This window comes from Belonocnema kinseyi, chromosome 5, assembly GCF_010883055.1.
Source record: "Belonocnema kinseyi isolate 2016_QV_RU_SX_M_011 chromosome 5, B_treatae_v1, whole genome shotgun sequence".
NCBI classification, from domain to species: Eukaryota; Metazoa; Arthropoda; class Insecta; order Hymenoptera; family Cynipidae; genus Belonocnema; species Belonocnema kinseyi.
The window spans coordinates 80,093,009-80,111,088 of record NC_046661.1 but is presented as its reverse complement, the minus strand read 5'-3'; the positions used below and the strand labels follow the sequence as shown (position 1 = coordinate 80,111,088).

The window sequence follows — 18,080 nt, the reverse complement described above, 5'->3', positions numbered from 1 at the left end:
AAAAATCTCTATCCCATCCACACACTACTCCTTTCCCCTGCCGAGTGAGTCACGCCTACCCCGAAAGGGAAATGGCTTAATGGTGTAATAATAATAATAAGAGTTTACAACTAAAACATTGAATCTGTAAGAGAAATAGTTCAATTTTTAAACAAAAAATAACTATTTACTAAAAAAGATAAATTGTCAACCAAAACTTAAACAATTAAATTTACGTTAAAAAATCAATGTTAAACAAACAGCTGAATTTTTAATTAAAAATATCGAATTCTTAACTCTTGAATTTTTAACTTTGAAAAAGATGAATTCGCAACGATCCATGTAAAAAATTGTCTATTATAATTCGTAAAACCAATTCTGAAGGTTTTTTTTTTTAATATAGAAAGGTTTCTCGTCTAACATTTTTTAAATCCGTGTCTTAATTCTACCGAATCCACTAAAAATCTTATTATTATTAAATCGAAATTTTCTTTTACAATTAAAAAATCTTAAAGCTCTCATTTTTAAATTATATTTATTTAAATTATAATTTATAATAAATATAAAATTATTATTTCTATAGATAAGAGAAGTTATAAATAGTGTCAAATAAGACGAAAATATGATAACTGTAATTAATAAAAAAGCATGAAATATATATTATATTATAGTTTATAAAACATTAAATTCCAAAATTTTTAATAAAAATAAAAAGTCATATTCATTTATTTTATTATATAGGATTTTACAAAATATTATGAAAAATTCCAGTGTTTTTAAAAGATGTTTAGAACTTTTAGAAGCTGGGAAAAAATGAAGAAATATTTGATATATATTCGAAAATCTTTTCGAGTTTTCAAATATTTTTAATCTATTTAAAACGTCTTAAATTCCTGAAAATATTTTTAACTGACACGAATTTTTCTCAAGATTTTCAAATATCATTCAGAATTTAAAAAAAATACCTTACTATCTTCTAAATTTATCCAACAATTTTAAAGAAATTTGTGTATTCTCTTAAAAACTGTCGAAATTATTTTCAATTCTACTAAATATTTCTTCAATTTACCCAATTTTTGTTTGTTTTTATTTTTTAATCATACCAAATTAAAACATTTTGCTTTAAAATCTTCTAAACTATTTTTAGAAATTTTAGGAAATCGTTTGTTATGTTTAAACATCTTCTTCAATTTTCTTTTATAGTTCATTTTTCAAAATAGCAAATTATTAAAAAATTTTCATACGAATATGAGAAAAATTCTTTTGTTTTTAATCTTATCAGACCTTGTAAATCTAAACCTTCTAGTTTCTAAAAATTATTCAAGTTTTTTTTTTTGCATTTTTTGTTTATTCTACAAAATTGTAAAAATTGCGTTGAAATCTTTCACATTCTTCTTTGACTGTTCTTGATATCTTATAAGATTTATTCAAATAATCTATCCAAATTAATTTTTCAAAATAAAAATTATTTTAATTTTTCCTAGTAACCTGAAAAAATGTGTTTCATTTTCGTGAAACTTTACATGATTGAGACAAAAACTTTATAAGTTTTAACCACTTTTAAATCGTTCATTTTTTGAAAATTGAAAAAAATGGTAATTCTTCCATATTCTTTTAACCCAAATCTTAAAATTTTTTAAACTTGAAATCGGTCTTTAAAATACAACCTTAAACATTTGGTATAAAACCAACCATACACCTAGAAGATTAATAACATTAATGCAAAAGAATTTGTTTCTATATACATTTTTAACATTATTTTTTCAACTAAAAATAGAAGAATTAAATATTTAGTTAAAACGATCAATTGAAAAAAAATAATTCTCAAAAAAATAATTCAATTTTAAACCCAAAAGATGATTTTTTTACCTTAAAAGATATAGTTTCAATCAAATACATGAATTTTCAACTAAAAAAGATAAATTTACACAATAAAAACTAGAATAGTGTAATTTGCAGTTGGAAAAGTACATTTTTAAAACGAAAAACGTGTTTTTAGCGAAATTAATTAATTTTTAACTCAAAATATAAATTTTGAAGCAAAAATCGAATAGTTACATCTTCATTAAAAAAAATAATTTCTTAACTAAAATTTTTTCTACTAAAATTTTTTCTACTAAAATGATAAATCTTCAACTAAACCAAAATTTAATTTTAAACCAAATACGCGAATTTTCTACTAAAAAGATAATTTTTCGAACAAACATAAAATTCCTTAATTTTCAATTAGTAAAATAAATTTTTAACCATTAAAGAAACGCATTTTCAACAAAATAGTTCAATTATCAACAACAGAAAAAGTTTAAACTAATGATAGTAATCTTCTAGCAAAAAAGTCGAATTTTCAAAAAATAGTTAAATTTTCACCTAAAACAGATAAATTTTTGACTAAATTCGAATAATTAAATTTTTAGTAAAAAATTTAGTTTTTTATAAAATTTGAATAAATTTTCAACCGCATAGTATAACTTTTAACCAAGTAGATTCAATAGGAAAGTTTTTCAACAAAAAGGTGAAATATTCTCCCTCGAATTCGAATTTTCAATAAAATACAGGAATTTTAAAACAAATACTTCAGTTTTCAACTTAAGAATTTTGCTATTACAGAAAAAAGTAACATTTTCTCGATTATTTCGAAAACTAATAAAGTCATCACATTTATTAATCGGACTAAAATATGCGCAATTAAATATTATATTGTGATATTTTATTAAAAAATTCAAATTTGACCTGAAAAAAATGTCCCAGGTGCCAATTAAAATTGCGATGTTTCGAACGTGTCCCCTTTTCATCGCACATCGGTTCAATTGAGTTGAAAATACACTTTTTTTTATTATCCTTCTTTTGAACAAAAAATGCAACTGTTTAGTACACAATTCAACTGTTTCATCAAAAATTAACTGTTTTGTTCATAATTCCTGTTTTTGGGGTGAAAATTCGTCTTGTTAGCATAAAAGTTCAACAATTTAGTTCACAATTTTTAATTCTCTTAAAAATTAATGTAAAAACCAACTACAAAAAATTTATCAGTGGGTTAGAGTGAGGAAAAAATTTATAATAATGTTATAAACGAATTAATTAACAAAAGTAATTTTTTCGTGATTTGAAACGATTAGCTAATTTTGACCCATAGCTTTTGCATAAAGTATCTCAGATAATGATGTGCGCTTACAATAAGTTAAAAATAGCTAATGATTGTTAATTTTTTAAACAATTTTTATAAACAAATGTACATTTTGACAATTTTTTGATAAAAAGGCTTGATTTTTTTGCGGAATCAACTTAAAATGTTTTTTCTAAGACTCCTTGCTATAATATTTTTCATAGTGACCAAAAAATCTGAATTATTTAAACAATTTCTATGAACAAATGCGCATTTTGGCCATTTTTTTCATCAATAGGCTTAATTTTTTTTCGGAATTAATTCGAAACATCTTGCAAACGAATTTATGCTAACATATTTTTAATAGTGACAGAAAATTAGAATTATTTAAACGATTTTCATTAACAAATACATTTTTTGACCATTTTGGACCAAATGGACAAAAATCTAGTGACCGTCCAATTCTTCATGAATCGTAAAATTTTTTGGTTACTACGAAAAATATGATAGCAAGGGGTCTTAGGAAAAACATTTTTATTTGATTCCGCAAAAAATCAAGCCTTTTAATCATAAAATACAAAAGAATTAGAAGAAATGGTATCATGGAAAAGTTTAGCAACTAAAAGTTGTAAGTTTGTTGTTAAATAACAAATTTATGTTAAGTAAAAATAAAAATCGCTTATTGTTTAATAATATTTAATTGCAAAATGAGGTAAGTCGATAATTGGGTTTTCTTGGTTTGCCGGTAAAAAGTATCAAGGTAACTTCAAGTTTTAAACAACTTGAAATGAGTGATTTGTTTAAAAAATTTTATTGAAGTTGTTTGGAAAATTTCATATAAATTCGTTAAAAATTTCCTTAATTATTCATATCTGGAAAAAGTACTCAAAGCCTACTCCCAAGTTGATCTTCGAGAAGGCTGCCTGTCCTATAAATATGAACTAATTTCAATAATATTTAGCCGAGTTAGAACGATTTAATTTTAAGAACTTACTCAAATCAGAAAGAAACTTTTATTCGGTATTTCGCTTTTATTTTTCAAAATAAACGTTTGACAAAAAAAATGGTTATAGGAAAAAGTTTTATTTCCTTATTCTCTACAGTTCTAAATTTTCAAAAAATGGATTTTTCGATTTGGAAAATTTTCTTGTTTAAAAACGCTTGGACAATACTGTTACGCATGCTCGAGCGTCGGAGAGGTTTTTGCAACCGGCGACACAATTGTGAAGAAATGGATACAGCAGAAATCGAGCTGCGGTGTGCCCACTTCCATGTATTTAGAGGAGGTACTTTTAGATTGTGGCAAAATTCAAGATCAGCGCCACCTAGAGGACGTAGCAAGAACTATTGTCTAGAGCAACGACCCCCTCCCTTCCCTTCTCATCCTAATTTGTTGGCTATGTTGACTTCTCTTTCTGAAATAAATACATGCATAATAATAGCCAATATAACAAACCAAAAATTGAACAAAACAAAATCTAATATCGGTCCCCTGCAATCATATGTTTAAGTCTGTTGCAATCGATCTATCATAAAACGATTCCAAAAGACTTTAACATTTGATTGTTCATTCTATCATAAAACGATTTCAACAGACTTTAACATTTGATTGCATTTGATCGATTATCGATTTGATTTGTTTCCATTTTTAGTTTGTGTTATCGGTGAAAATCCATTGTGAATCCAAGTTCATTACCCAAAAAAATATAATTCTTGCAGCTACAGTGAACTTGAGCAGACGTGAGCAGACGATAGAACTTTTATCGTCTGCTCAAGTTCATTTTGAATATTGAACTCACACGAGCGCCATCTAGGGGACGTAGCAATTACTACAATTCTATCGCCACTTTTCCTATAGGAGTGGGCACACCGTGAATCGAGCCCAGATTTTACGGTTACAAACTGGGAATGATGCTTATTACTCGGAGGAGTATGAATTTAAAAAAAATGTAATTGCTTCCAGTTTAGTACTTCGTTTCAGAATTTTAAACTGTTTCATTGTGAACTTGATTTTTTATTTTGTTATGAAATTTTTTTGTTCTTTTCACAGATTTGAATGCTACTTTAAGAGAACGTAGTCCAAACCTCTCCCCGCCAAGACTAGTACATAACCCACCAGCCGGCTCAGATAGCCTACCACACAGAGAGGTCCGTTATGGGCACTTGTTGATCAAGTTGTGGCTGGATCGTCAAGATCCAACCAGAGTTGTAAAAGTGGACTATCTGGATACTGAATCTTCGGATCCAGTATCAATTACTCTGAACCATTTTATCGTCAAACTTATTGATGTAGGAGGCTTCAAAATTGTGGGATATTTAGAACACGATGAAACAATTTTCGCAGTCAGAGCACCAAACCCTAATGGTAAATTATTCTTTTATCACAAAATAGACTTATGGTATGAAACGTCAAATAATTATTTGATTTTCATTTTTTAAAAAAATCGGTTTTGAATTTATAGAAAGAAAATTTTTATCATCGCAAATATGAATTTAAAATCATTTCTAATGTCCTAATGTACTTTACTATTATTATTTATTATGCACAATTATAAACAAAAACAAAACAAAATGGTGCATTTCAAATAAACGCGCCAAAGGTCACAAATCTAGTTTAGAGTAGAGATCCTGGGGTGCGTTCGAGGGGACCACTCGGGTGCACCCGTTGCCGTTCCACGATGCTAGGTGAGTGTTGGGCTTCACGCGGTTGAACCAGGCGCGAATCCAGAGGGGGGTTTACGGCGGCTTGCCCCCCCCCCAAGTCCAGACTCGAATTTTGCAAACGAGATAATTAAAGTTTATTATATATAATACTGGAAAGCCAATTTTCTGCTTGAATACGGTTGTAGAGAAAATATCAATTCTCAGCGCGTACTTTTCAAATGTAGTGCTCATTTTATATCTTGTAGTTACGTGCAGATACTTTGGTAAGGTATATCAATGTACAGTGTATTCCCAACACTGGCACTGTCACTCTCGCGTCGTATTGACATGCGGCAAGAGAGCCTGACAGCCAATGTAGATTCAAGGTCTCGAATTCTCTCATGGATGTATGGGACATCATTTTATTGTGAATAACCATTTAAGTGGAACAGGGGGCGAACTCGGCTGATTGCGAGATTTGTGAGATTACTTTTAACAACAATCAATAATGGTAAATATTTTATTTCTGTATTCTGACTATTTTAAGGCGACTTTAGTTTTTTGAAGATAATTTTTTTCAAGATTCTTCATTCTTGGCTTCGTTATAAAAAGAAAATGTTTGCCGTTATGATACCAAAAGTGCAAGCTGATATCAATAACTGAAGAAATGCAAAAATCAACTAGTGATTGCAATGGAAAAATGTCAGAATTATTTAACTATATATTATTTTAATTGATAATTTAATAAAAAATTGTTAAGATACCAAGCACGAAATATGTATTATCATTCTAGAAGAAAGGAATTGGGTTCTGAAATATCATGATTCAGGGTGACCGCTGGACCGGGAAACTGGGAAATTACCGGTAATTAAATTAAATTTTTAAATTTTCAATTTTTTAAATTAAATTAAATTAATTAAATTAAAAGCTTTTGTGGTGGAAATTTTTTGACAAAAAACGTTTTAAGTTGATCAACTGTAAATATAAATTCATTAATGATTTTTAAAATTGAACTGTAGTTTGTGAATTCGAAATTAAACAATAATTGAATGATTTTATGGGGCGATTCTAAATTAAATAAAATAAAAAAATTACAGATTTTGACGTTAAAACCTTAAGTACTTCAATTCAAAAGACTTAGTAGTTAATCAAACGTAAACTTCCGACTGTAAATTTATAAACATTCTGTTGTTTCAGTTGAAAATATACGATTTTAACCTTTTCAATTTAAACATTTTTAATTAAGAAAAATAGCAATTTTTTAATAGTCAGTAATGTTGGAGTGTTTATTTAAAGCGAAATAATAAAAACTAAACAATTCGAAACTAAATTATTTAAAACAGAAAGCCTTGAATCGTTAAAATTTCAAAGAGCTCAACTCAAACTTAGAACATCACAATGTTAATTTTATTGTTCCGTTCAAACAATTTTTTATTTTTGAGTGTAAATGTTGAATTTTGATGTGTGAATAACAGATAAAAATGTATTCATTCATAAAAAATGGGAGTAAGCTGAGGAAATACTTTTAATTTTTCTATTAAAGTTGTGAACTTTTTGAGGATTATGAAAGGTTTTCATATAGTAAAAAAATTGTCTTAGGATTCCTGGTAAAATTCAAAATTATGTTTTTATTTCGAAAAATTAATTTCAGCAGCATATTAAGGAATATTTAAAAACAATATCAAATTTTGATGAATAAATAATAATTCAATAGTTATGAATTGAAAAAATAGGAATAAGTTTAAGAGATATTTGGAAGTTTCGAACAAGTTTAAAAATACAGTGAAACTCTTCAATAGCCCTTCTGGGGGTGGGCTTTACTTAGTTAGTTCACACCCAACGTCAGCCCCGAAATCGGCGTTATAGAAGAGTTTCACTGTAAGTTCAAACTTTAAAGGATATCAAAAAATTTTTAACAAAATGTAGATTTTTTAAGATTTCAAACAAAAAAAGTTACATTTTGAAAGCTTTTAAAATATAAAAAAAATTTATTCAGATTCCTCACAAACTTGACAATACTTTTTAATTTTGAAAAATTAATTTCAAGAGAATATTTAAAACGATTTTTAAAAATTTGCAAAACTGTAAACATAATAATGTAAAGACTCCAAAGCATTAAACAGGAAATGTCGATTTTTAAAGATTCTAATACAAAATTTGGTAGGTTTTTAGGCATTTCAAAAGATTTCGAGATCATGAATTCTTTTGGAGGTATCCGGAAAAATTAAAAAAAAATTTTTTAGTCAGAAAATATACTTTTATAAAATGTTTTAAAAGATTTAAAATAAAATAAATTCTATGTATAAATAACAATTGACCAATTATTCATTTGCAACGAATAAAAATAAAAATAATTTAACTTTTAATTTAAAAAGTGTTGGATAAAAAATTTTTAATCTTTCAGTTTTCAATATTTTACACTTAAAATTGCTTATATAATTTTTGGAAATTCATAAATTTCTTGATCTATTCTTCAATTTAGGACATTGAAAATGATAGCGCTCATTTATAAATAATACAAGTTTTGGTTCGTTAAAACGATTTTCTCATACAAATAATTGTTTAAGAACAAGAAAAAATCTGCCTCAGCCCGGATTTGAACTTGGCGAAGAATAACTTTAAAATGATTATTAACCTCCATCTTGAAAGTGGAGGGTAATTATTGTGTGCCCCCCCCCCCTAAGTCCTTCTCAAGCTCCGCGCCTGGGGTGAACAGTTTAGCGATCACTCGCGTAATGGGCGGGGGTCACTCGACGGGTGACTATTTCACCTACTGAAACTAGGTAGATGCAATTAAGTGAACAGTGAAATTGACTAAAGTTTAGTATCTTCATCATCTAATGTTTAGTTTCTTCATCACTTTTTACTATTACTGAACACATCATTGTTTGTAATAACAGTGGCCTCGTTACTGCAGCAGCAATTAAAATCTTCTTATCCTGTTCTTGCATTTGTTAAATTTTTGTGTAACGTAACCTCAATTGTCTTTCACGAAACATTAGGCGCCAAACATATACACCCGACGCACATTCAAGACCGTAACCGTTCATTGCACCGTCCCCCTTCCACTTCGCCCTAGTAAACTCCGCCCACTTCTTTAGTTCACACACATATTCACTGAAGTGGTCGCCTGGAACGCACCCCTGTAGGTGTAGTTGCGACGCAAGCTCACACAGGCTCACACAGACTTGTCACTGCGCATCGCAATTAGACCGGAACCAGAAGTCCTCATAAAGGGCGCGAAATTTTAATACGCGTTCACGTTTCAATGACAAAATACTCATAAATCGTGTTGTAATTAAAATGGTTTATCTTCAATAAAAAATTAATTTTAACCAAATAGGTGAGTTTTTAACCAAGAATAATATTTTTTTTTAACAAAAAATAGAATAGTTATGTTTTGAGCCAAGAAAATTTATTTTCATTAAAAAAGTTAATTTTCTGCCAAAATGATGAATCTTCAACCAAAAGAATCAGTTTTCTACGAAGAAATTCGAATTTTCAAACTAAAAATAAGGTAAATTTTATATTTTGAACTAAAGGTAAAATAGTAAATTTATTTAGTAAACAGATTAAGTTTTAATCGAAAATGAAGAATTTTCAACGAAATTGTTTAATTTAAAAAAAAATTTTTTTAAATGTCTACTGAATCATTAAGAAAAATAATGAATTGTGAAGCCAATAGATGATTTATCAACTAAAAATATGAAATTTTGAATAATAAGATGAATTTGAACCAAAATTATGAATTTTGTCTACAAAAAATGAATTTCTAACAAATTGGTTGAACTTCTGACCAAAAAGATAAAGTTTTTACCAAAAAAGACACATCTTGAACAAAATGAATGAATTTTTAACTAAAAAGATAAATTTTCTACTGAAACAGACACATTTTCAATGAAAATTAAAAATCTTTACCCCAGAAACTGAATTTTTAACTTAATAGTTCTAATTCCAGCAAAAAAGGTGTAATTGCGATGAAGGAGATTGATTAAAAAAAAAAGTTAAATCTTCAGCAAAATATATAAATTTTAAACTAAAAATGTCAATGTTTCTAACCGCGAGGACAGGTGTGTACGCAATAAAGTAGTCAAAGTTAGAAAAGTAAAAAGGGTTTTATTATAAGTCAAGTAAGCTCTCTTTATTATGCGTGCGTATGCTAATGAGTGTATCGGCAGACTGACTTGCCGTAGCGCTGACTGATTCATAGTAGTGGAGAGGTGTGAGGAGGGGATATACAGAGCAGGCATGAAGGCGGGCGCTTCAAATATTTAACACTCCCTCCCGACCGCTTTCATCATGATCATCTCATCACCTTATCACAACTTGAACGCACTTCAACTTTTAGGATCTTTCTGAAAATAAGATAAACATAATTTGCAATCAGTATTCAAAATTTGTTTCATTAACTTATTATGTAAGTCACGCGCTAGAGGTTTTGTAAATATGTCAGCCAATTGTTCTTTGGATCTCACCCATTCCAGTTTTATGAGCTTTCTAGCCACACATTCTTTAACAAAATGCTCTTTAACCTCAATCATGTGACGTATTTTGTTCCCATCATTTGTTTCAGCTGTTTGTACAGCAGCTTTATTATCGCACGATAAATTCATAGGAAGTAATTTTTCAGCATCTTTCAAAATGAGTCTCAATGAACCATATACAGACAACATTTCTCTACTTGCATCGCTCATGGCAACGTATTCAGCATCTCCGGTAGCAAGAGCTACATATGTTTGTTTATGAGTTCGCCAATTAATGGTATCGCCAAACAATTTAATTAAGAAGCCACAAGTAGTTATAGAGTTTTTGCAATCTGCAAAACTAGCGTCAGCAAAACCATCCAACTTGTCGGATTTACCTTTATACACCAGACTGAGACTTTTAGTTCCTTTCAAGTATCTAAATATTCGTTTTACCATAGCCCAATCACTCTCCTTTGGATCTATTTGATGTCTGCTCAGTACATTCACGGTGAATGAGATATCTGGCCTTGTCGCACCTGCCAAATAAAGTAAACTCCGCACAGCTTCTCTGTACGGCACATTCTCAGCAGTTTGAGTTTTTATGAGCAAATCTTTATTGTATTCTGTCTCTCTCAATTTTCTTTCTCGGTTAGCAACTTGGTTAGTAACCATGGGTGTGCTTTTGGGATGAGAATGACTAAAACCAAATCTTTGCAAGATTTTATCAACACATTTTTCTTGGCTTAACTCAATAGTTTTATTTTTCCTGTCTCTCTTTATGTTAATACCCAAAAATTCTTTAGGTTCGCCAAGTACAGTCATTTCAAATATATTGCTCAATTTTTCTTGAACTTCTTTCATTTTGTTTTTGTCATTACTCACCAATAATATATCGTCCACGTACAGTAAGAGAAGCAGCAGCTTCTTACCAACGTGCCAAGTGAATAAGCATGGTTCGAAATCGGAATTTTTCAAATTTAACTTCAGTACTTCCTTAGTGAATCTATCGTACCATTTTTTAGGACTGACCCGCAGACCATAAATGGCACGCTCTAATCTGCACACCTTTTCATTTTTTACTTTGTTTGAATAATTAGTGCCTTCAGGAATTTCCATGTATATTTCCTCATCAAGTATTCCATTCAAGAATGCAGTTTTTACATCAAATTGGCAAATCTCAAAGTCATATTTATTTGCAATGGCAAGTACTGCACGCACCAGCGGCAGTCGAGAGACTGGAGCATATGTCTCTCGTATTTCATAGATATTTTTGTCTTTGAACCCACGCACCACAAGTCGAGCTTTGTATTTAACACACCCATCAGCTCCCATTTTATGTTTGAATAGCCATCTAGCATCTATCAAAGACACCATTCGGCCTGTTTCAGTTTGACTGGGTCTATCAACAATTTTCCACACATTATTTTTCTTCATGGAATTCAATTCCTCATTTATTGCTATTTGCCATTGCTGTTTTTCTTTATATGCCATAGCTTCTTTATAATTGCATGGATCAGAATTTATGTCACATAATAGAGCATGATATACATCGTCAGGTACATCGTCAAGTATTATCCCACCTTCATTGTCATGTAATAGCGATTCATGTTCGATTGGACAAGAAAACAAAGCACTAGCTTTTAGGTTTTCATCAACTTGTAAATTTGAGAAACTAATATCTTGAATTGATATGTCAGCAGACTTTGATATTTCATTCTTTTGATCTACTTTTGAATCTTTAACCATTTTCTTTGGCCTTCCTCTTTTTCTGACTATCTCTTCCTCCGTTTTTGACAATTCATTTGGGTTTTCAACCTCTTTTTCAAACTCAATAAACCACTTATTTTTGTCTATCTCTTCCAAAACAGGAGGCAATGCTTCTATAGAGTTTTTCTCATATTTGTCGCCATTAACAAGCTTTTCATTAAATCGAGCGTTTCTACTTTCATAAATTTTGTCATCTTCCGGCCTTAAGAATTGATATCCTGTGGGGGTGTATCCCACCAAGATCATTCGCCTGCCTTCCGCTCGAAATTTTGGTCCCACCTTTCTTTGTACTTTAATGTACGCCAAGCAACCAAATCTTTTAATTTGATTAATATCATAATGGTGGTTAGGAGCAAACTTTCGTAGTGGGGTCATCATATTATTTGACATTTGCGGTGTTCGATTGTATGCGTACACAGACGCATTCATTGGCAAGTCCCAGAGATTTTCAGGAAGTTTTGCATCATACATATATGATCTGATCTTATTTTGCAATGTTAAGTTAAATCTCTCGCTCACACCATTGAGTTGTGGAGTATCTGGCGGGGCTAATTGAAGTTCCGCACCTAACTTCTTTAGCACTTCAATTGTGTAAACACCTGTATATTCAGTGCCTTGATCAGGTCTGAGATAACACACCTTCGCATCGTATCCAACCAGATTCCTCGCACTCCTCACAAACATTTCAAAACAGATGCCTGTTTCGCTTTTAGCTTTCATAGCATAAGCCATGGCTAATCGAGAGTAATCATCGATGAAGACTGATATAAATCGATAACCTTTGGGATATGTAGCAGGAGAAATGGGTCCCATTACATCAGAGTGAATTATTTGAAGAGGAGCAGTAGCACGACTACGCGTCATTTGAAAAGGCAGTCTTTTAAATTTAGCTATATGACACACCTCACAATCCAGAATGGATTCATCAAATATAGCTTTACTCAACTCTTTATTTTCAGGAAATTTTGACTGCAGTGCTTTTAAGTAAGCAATCGATGCGTGACCGAATCTAACATGCCACAACATGGCTTTGTTATTTATCCTGAATTTTAAATTTTCTTTAGAAAATTGAGACTCTATTTCCGTGATCTCTACTACAGGCGCCTCTTCAATATCATGAACTTTTCTATCCCAAATAGTTATATCAAAATTTGACATTTCATATGGTTTAGTATTTGCATTTTCTCTCTTCTCAGTCTCTGTACTCGCACCTGATTTATCATTACTCTCTTTTTCTTCACTCTGAATATTTATTATATTTTGTTCAGTGTCTATTTCCATAGGAGTTTGTAGTTCATAATTTTGTTGTAATTTTACTTTTGCAGTTACACTCCTTGTCATGTATCTTTTTGTATTTGCTTCAGTCATATTTGCCAGTACTCGCCTATGTATCGAACCAGGAAAATTTGTGTCATTGCCATTCTCTATATTTAGTTCTACAATCCAGTATGGGCTATCATACACACCTATGATAAACAAATCATTAGAAACTGGATCAAAAATGTCAATTTTCTTCCTATCCAAGTATATTGCGAGTCCCATTTCGGCAAATTTTCTCAATGACAACAAACTTTCTTTCAAGGCTTCAGCAAATATTACTTTATCGACCAAAAGCTTCTCACCATTTTCCAAAAAAATCTCGAAATTTCCCGCTCCCTCCGTTTTTAAGTCAGCTGAGTCATTTTTATTTGCACACTTGATCACACCTTGATCTGACTCCTTAAATGATTTAAATATTATTTTTGAATTAGTCAAGTGTTCAGTCGCACCTGAGTCGGCGAGAAACTTCGAAATATATTTGTCTAAACCTATTCTATTCGCACCAGTGACAAAGGCTTTTCCCTTATCATTACAGTAATTAGAAAATAAAGCAGTTTTGCACTCAAGTTGTGATTGCTCACATGAGTACTCACCTTGATTATTATTATTGTTTCCTCCTGCCGAATTTTCTTTCTTGGGCTGAGCAGATGGCTGATTCGCACCTTTTCCTCTGCCATTGTTATTGCTCTGCCCACGGTAACCACCTCTGCCTCTACCTCTGTTAAATCTACCCCTGGAATTACCTCTATGACCTCCCCTAAATTTTCCTCTTTTCGAATTTCCAGAGTAATCCCAATTATTATCAGACTGTCTCTTGAAGCCTCTCCCGCGACCCCGAAAAGAACCGCAAGATCGGCGAGGGTAATTATTTACATAATTACCTCGTCCGGCTCCTTGATTCGGACAATTGAGACTAATATGCCCTACATCCTCGCATATGTAACATACTTTATCACCGGGATTAGGACATTGGTCAGCCATGTGTTTGAAGCTACCACAATCATAGCAATGAAGCTTTTTCGATTTTGACGCACCTTTAATAGCAGCATTATTTGCTGCACGCACACCATTTGACCCACCTGCGGTGTGAGCTTCAGTAGCTTCGTTCTGCAGAACGAGGAGTTTAAGCTCTTCGTAGGACATTGGCTGACCATGTGTCTTTTTATAGAGAAAATCTAAGTTTTGAATAGAAGGAACAGACACCATAACGGCACTGTAGAATGCATCTCTCTTTTCATCGTCTGACAGAGGTTTAGCACCAGGGCTATTTTCGTAATTTCGAATGTTATCCTCGAACTTTTCACAAAACGCACCTGCTTTATTTGGTCCAGGAATATATTCCATGCTATAAATTTCTTTTCTCACCGTATGCGAGGATACATTCAATTCAAGTCTTAATTTCTTTCAATTTATTCATCATTTCCAAAGGATCTTTCAAATTGATGATTTTCGAATGATAACTTAATTCAATATGATTTATTAGAATATCTCGAACTTTGAACCTTTGATCTTCAAGAGTCTTTTTATCAATCGCAGTAAAATCAGTATTTTCATCAATTATATGTTGTAAATTGTTTGCTCTCAATTCAGATGAAAAATAATCAACAAAAAGTTCGTATTTCATATTAGTATTTAGCTTGTAATCGCGTTTAATATTGTTAGTATTTTTATTCAAAATTTCAAATTTCAAAGTATTTTTCATAACATCTAATTTTGCGTTACTATTGACTTGATGATTATTCTCAGTCACTCGCTTTACTTCGCTCTGAATGAATTTCATAATCTCACCTTGCAACCCTTTCTCCCCACTTGCTTGAACCTCACTGTCAGTACGATTTTTCTCTAACAATTTTTCTCTCACCTCATTATTTTGATCTAATGCATTTACCTTTACTGTGTCATTCGCACCGTCAGTTCCTTCAGTTCCTTCATCATAACCTTCAAACCATTCTTGCAACTCTGCAATTTGCTTGTTTTGTGCAGCGAGCTGCTTATTTGTCTCATCTAAATGGTTTTTCAAATCATCTCTCTCTTTGCTATAATTTTGTAAGACCTCTTTTAACGAATCAATTGTATTATATAACCTTTAGCATTTTTCTCTATAATACCGGTCAGTTGCGAAATAATTTGTTTCAACTCCCCTATTTGTGTTTCTTGTTTTACTATTTTATTTTGAACTAAAATCAAATTTTCTTGATCAGTTTTTGCAGTATCAATTTCAAATTGCTCAAATTCATTTTTCTTTAAATTTTCAAATTTGTATTTATTCCCCAAGTTAACCGTACTATATTCAGATATCAAAGGCAGAGATGGTTTACCGTTTTTCTTTTCATTTGTCATACCATCGAGCTTTTGCTGGACTTTCAGGTTCACGCTGTTCGCACCTATCACACCTTCTGTCTCACCCATTGTACCGGTACTCGCACCATTTCTCGCCTCACGATCGTTCACACCCTCGATCATCATCGCACCTTTCTGCTCGATGGTGACAGGTTCGGTTTGAGTCGTTCTTGGCATAACAACGGCTTCGCCGTCAATCATCAGTCCTTCCAGCCATTTTTCCAAGAGGTTCCAGTGTTCCTCAGCTGGTTCAGGAAACATTCTCTTCGCAGTAAAATATTTCTGCCCTTTCTCACATGTGAGTGTGAGTGTTTCGTCAGCCATGCTTAAGGTGATGACTTCATCTTTGTGAAGCACGTCGAGTTTGAAATTCCCCTCCAAATGTTTCCAAACATTTTTTAATGAGGGCTCCACTGTGGATTTTCAATTGATCAGTTAGTTGCAAAATTTAGGCCTTAAATGTTTGATTTTATTTACTTTATCATTTGGCAACGCACGCATCAAGATTTAAAATATTTTTTCTTAGACAATTCAACAAAACGCAAGCGCGCGCGAAAAGAGCTAGTCAAAACATAAAATCGACCTGTAGTCTTTTCTTTTTCTCTTTCTCCAGTTCTGTACACTCGAGTGTTGCGCGATACACTTTCACGCCGCTATCCTTTTTTTTTCTTTCTTTCATTCTCTTTTTCTTTCTAACTCTTCACGCTACGCACCCGCGCTCGCCGGCCGGCAACTTGTCTCAACTTGCGCGCCTTTGTTCTCAAAAATCGCACCATTGATTTTGCGCGTCACATTTTAATTTTAGATCTCGCCCCTTTTCCGTGCGTGCCAATTCCGGATTTCTACATTTTTAATTTTCAGATTTTCAAATTGTCACACCATGCAACTTTTAGCTTTTCACTATACAAATCTATAGATTTTCATAACGTTAAAAACTTTTTAAATCTTTTGATTTTATTTTTCTGATCGTGATCATTTGAAATAATTGATATATCTAGCTTTCTTTGTCATCTCAACTTTTGATGAGTTTTCGCACCTTATTTCATCATCCGCTTGATAAAGAAAGTAACTTACGTGATTCCCAACCTTTTTCAACCGTATCCATTTGTTCGAGGCACGAGGCGTTCAAACTATCGTCACCTATCTCACCATCCTTGCTCTCTTGCTTCTTTAGGTCCTTGTTGTCCGTCATCGCCTCGCCGTTGAAATTCGCCTTTTGAAATCATTTGTTGCACACACCAAAATAATTTGCGCAGTGGAAGCGTGCCGGGCTCATAACCTGTCAATGTTTCTAACCGCGAGGACAGGTGTGTACGCAATAAAGTAGTCAAAGTTAGAAAAGTAAAAAGGGTTTTATTATAAGTCAAGTAAGCTCTCTTTATTATGCGTGCGTATGCTAATGAGTGTATCGGCAGACTGACTTGCCGTAGCGCTGACTGATTCATAGTAGTGGAGAGGTGTGAGGAGGGGATATACAGAGCAGGCATGAAGGCGGGCGCTTCAAATATTTAACAAAAAAGATTAATTTTTTACGAAATTCATGAATCCCCCTCGCCCCATAAATGAATTTTTAACCAAATAATTGAATTTCTAACTATAAAGAAGAAATTCTAATAAAAAAACATAATTTTCTGTCAAAAAATACCAATTTCCAACGAAAAATATGATTTTCCAAAAACGTGGATTGATTTTCTACAAAAATTAACTTTTGACAAAATTAATCAATTTTCAATCCGATAGTTTTTTTTCGATAAAATATTCAACTAAAAACATCATTTTTAAACCAAACAGAGAATAGACTAAGGATATTAATTTGATACCAAACAAATACGAATTTTCAACGAAAAGGATGAAATTTCAAGTGCGAAAATTATTTTTTTTTCAAAATACGTAAATTTTTAACTAAAAAGTTGAATTTATAAAAAAAAAGATGAATTTTCAGTCAAAGAGATTAATTTTCTGCTAATAAAAGACGAATATTCAATTAAAAGGATGAGTTTTCAACTACGAACATTCATGTTCAACAACAAAATTAACTTTTGTCAAAGTACATGAATTTTTAATCAAATAGTTTAAATTGTAAACTGAAAAATATAATTTTAAAAGCAAAAATAGAATGGATTAAAAACATTAAATTATTACAAGAAGAAAGATGCACTTTCAATCAAAAAGATGAATTTTGAAACACAAACATTATATTACTTTTCTAAAAAATACATGGAATTTTGATCAAATAGTTGGATTTTCAACTAAAAAATATTAATTTTTAACCACAAAGTGAATATTTTAATTTTTAGTTATTGAAGTTATTTTGAGCCAACAAACGAAGAATTTTCAACAAAATAGTTCAGTTTTTAACAACACAAAAGAATAATTTTTATCTAAAAAATAAATTTTCAGCCAAAGAAATACATTTTTACACAAAAATATTAATGTTTGACCAAAAAAAAAGCATTTTCAAC

The 18,080-nt window shown here is 31.3% G+C and overlaps 1 protein-coding gene across 8 annotated transcripts in view; it reads left to right on the top strand.

Moving 5' to 3' along the window:
* Positions 1–18,080, top strand: part of LOC117173008 — a 54,632-nt gene that overhangs the window by 33,492 nt on the left and 3,060 nt on the right. For 7 of the 8 annotated variants that reach the window (XM_033361353.1, XM_033361352.1, XM_033361349.1 and 4 more), the window contains one exon: positions 5,133–5,447. In XM_033361353.1, the coding sequence (XP_033217244.1) occupies positions 5,133–5,447 (315 nt within the window). Of the gene's footprint in view, positions 1–5,132; positions 5,448–6,060; positions 6,237–18,080 lie in introns of those variants that run through there. The other variant, XR_004467094.1, reaches the window with a different exon arrangement.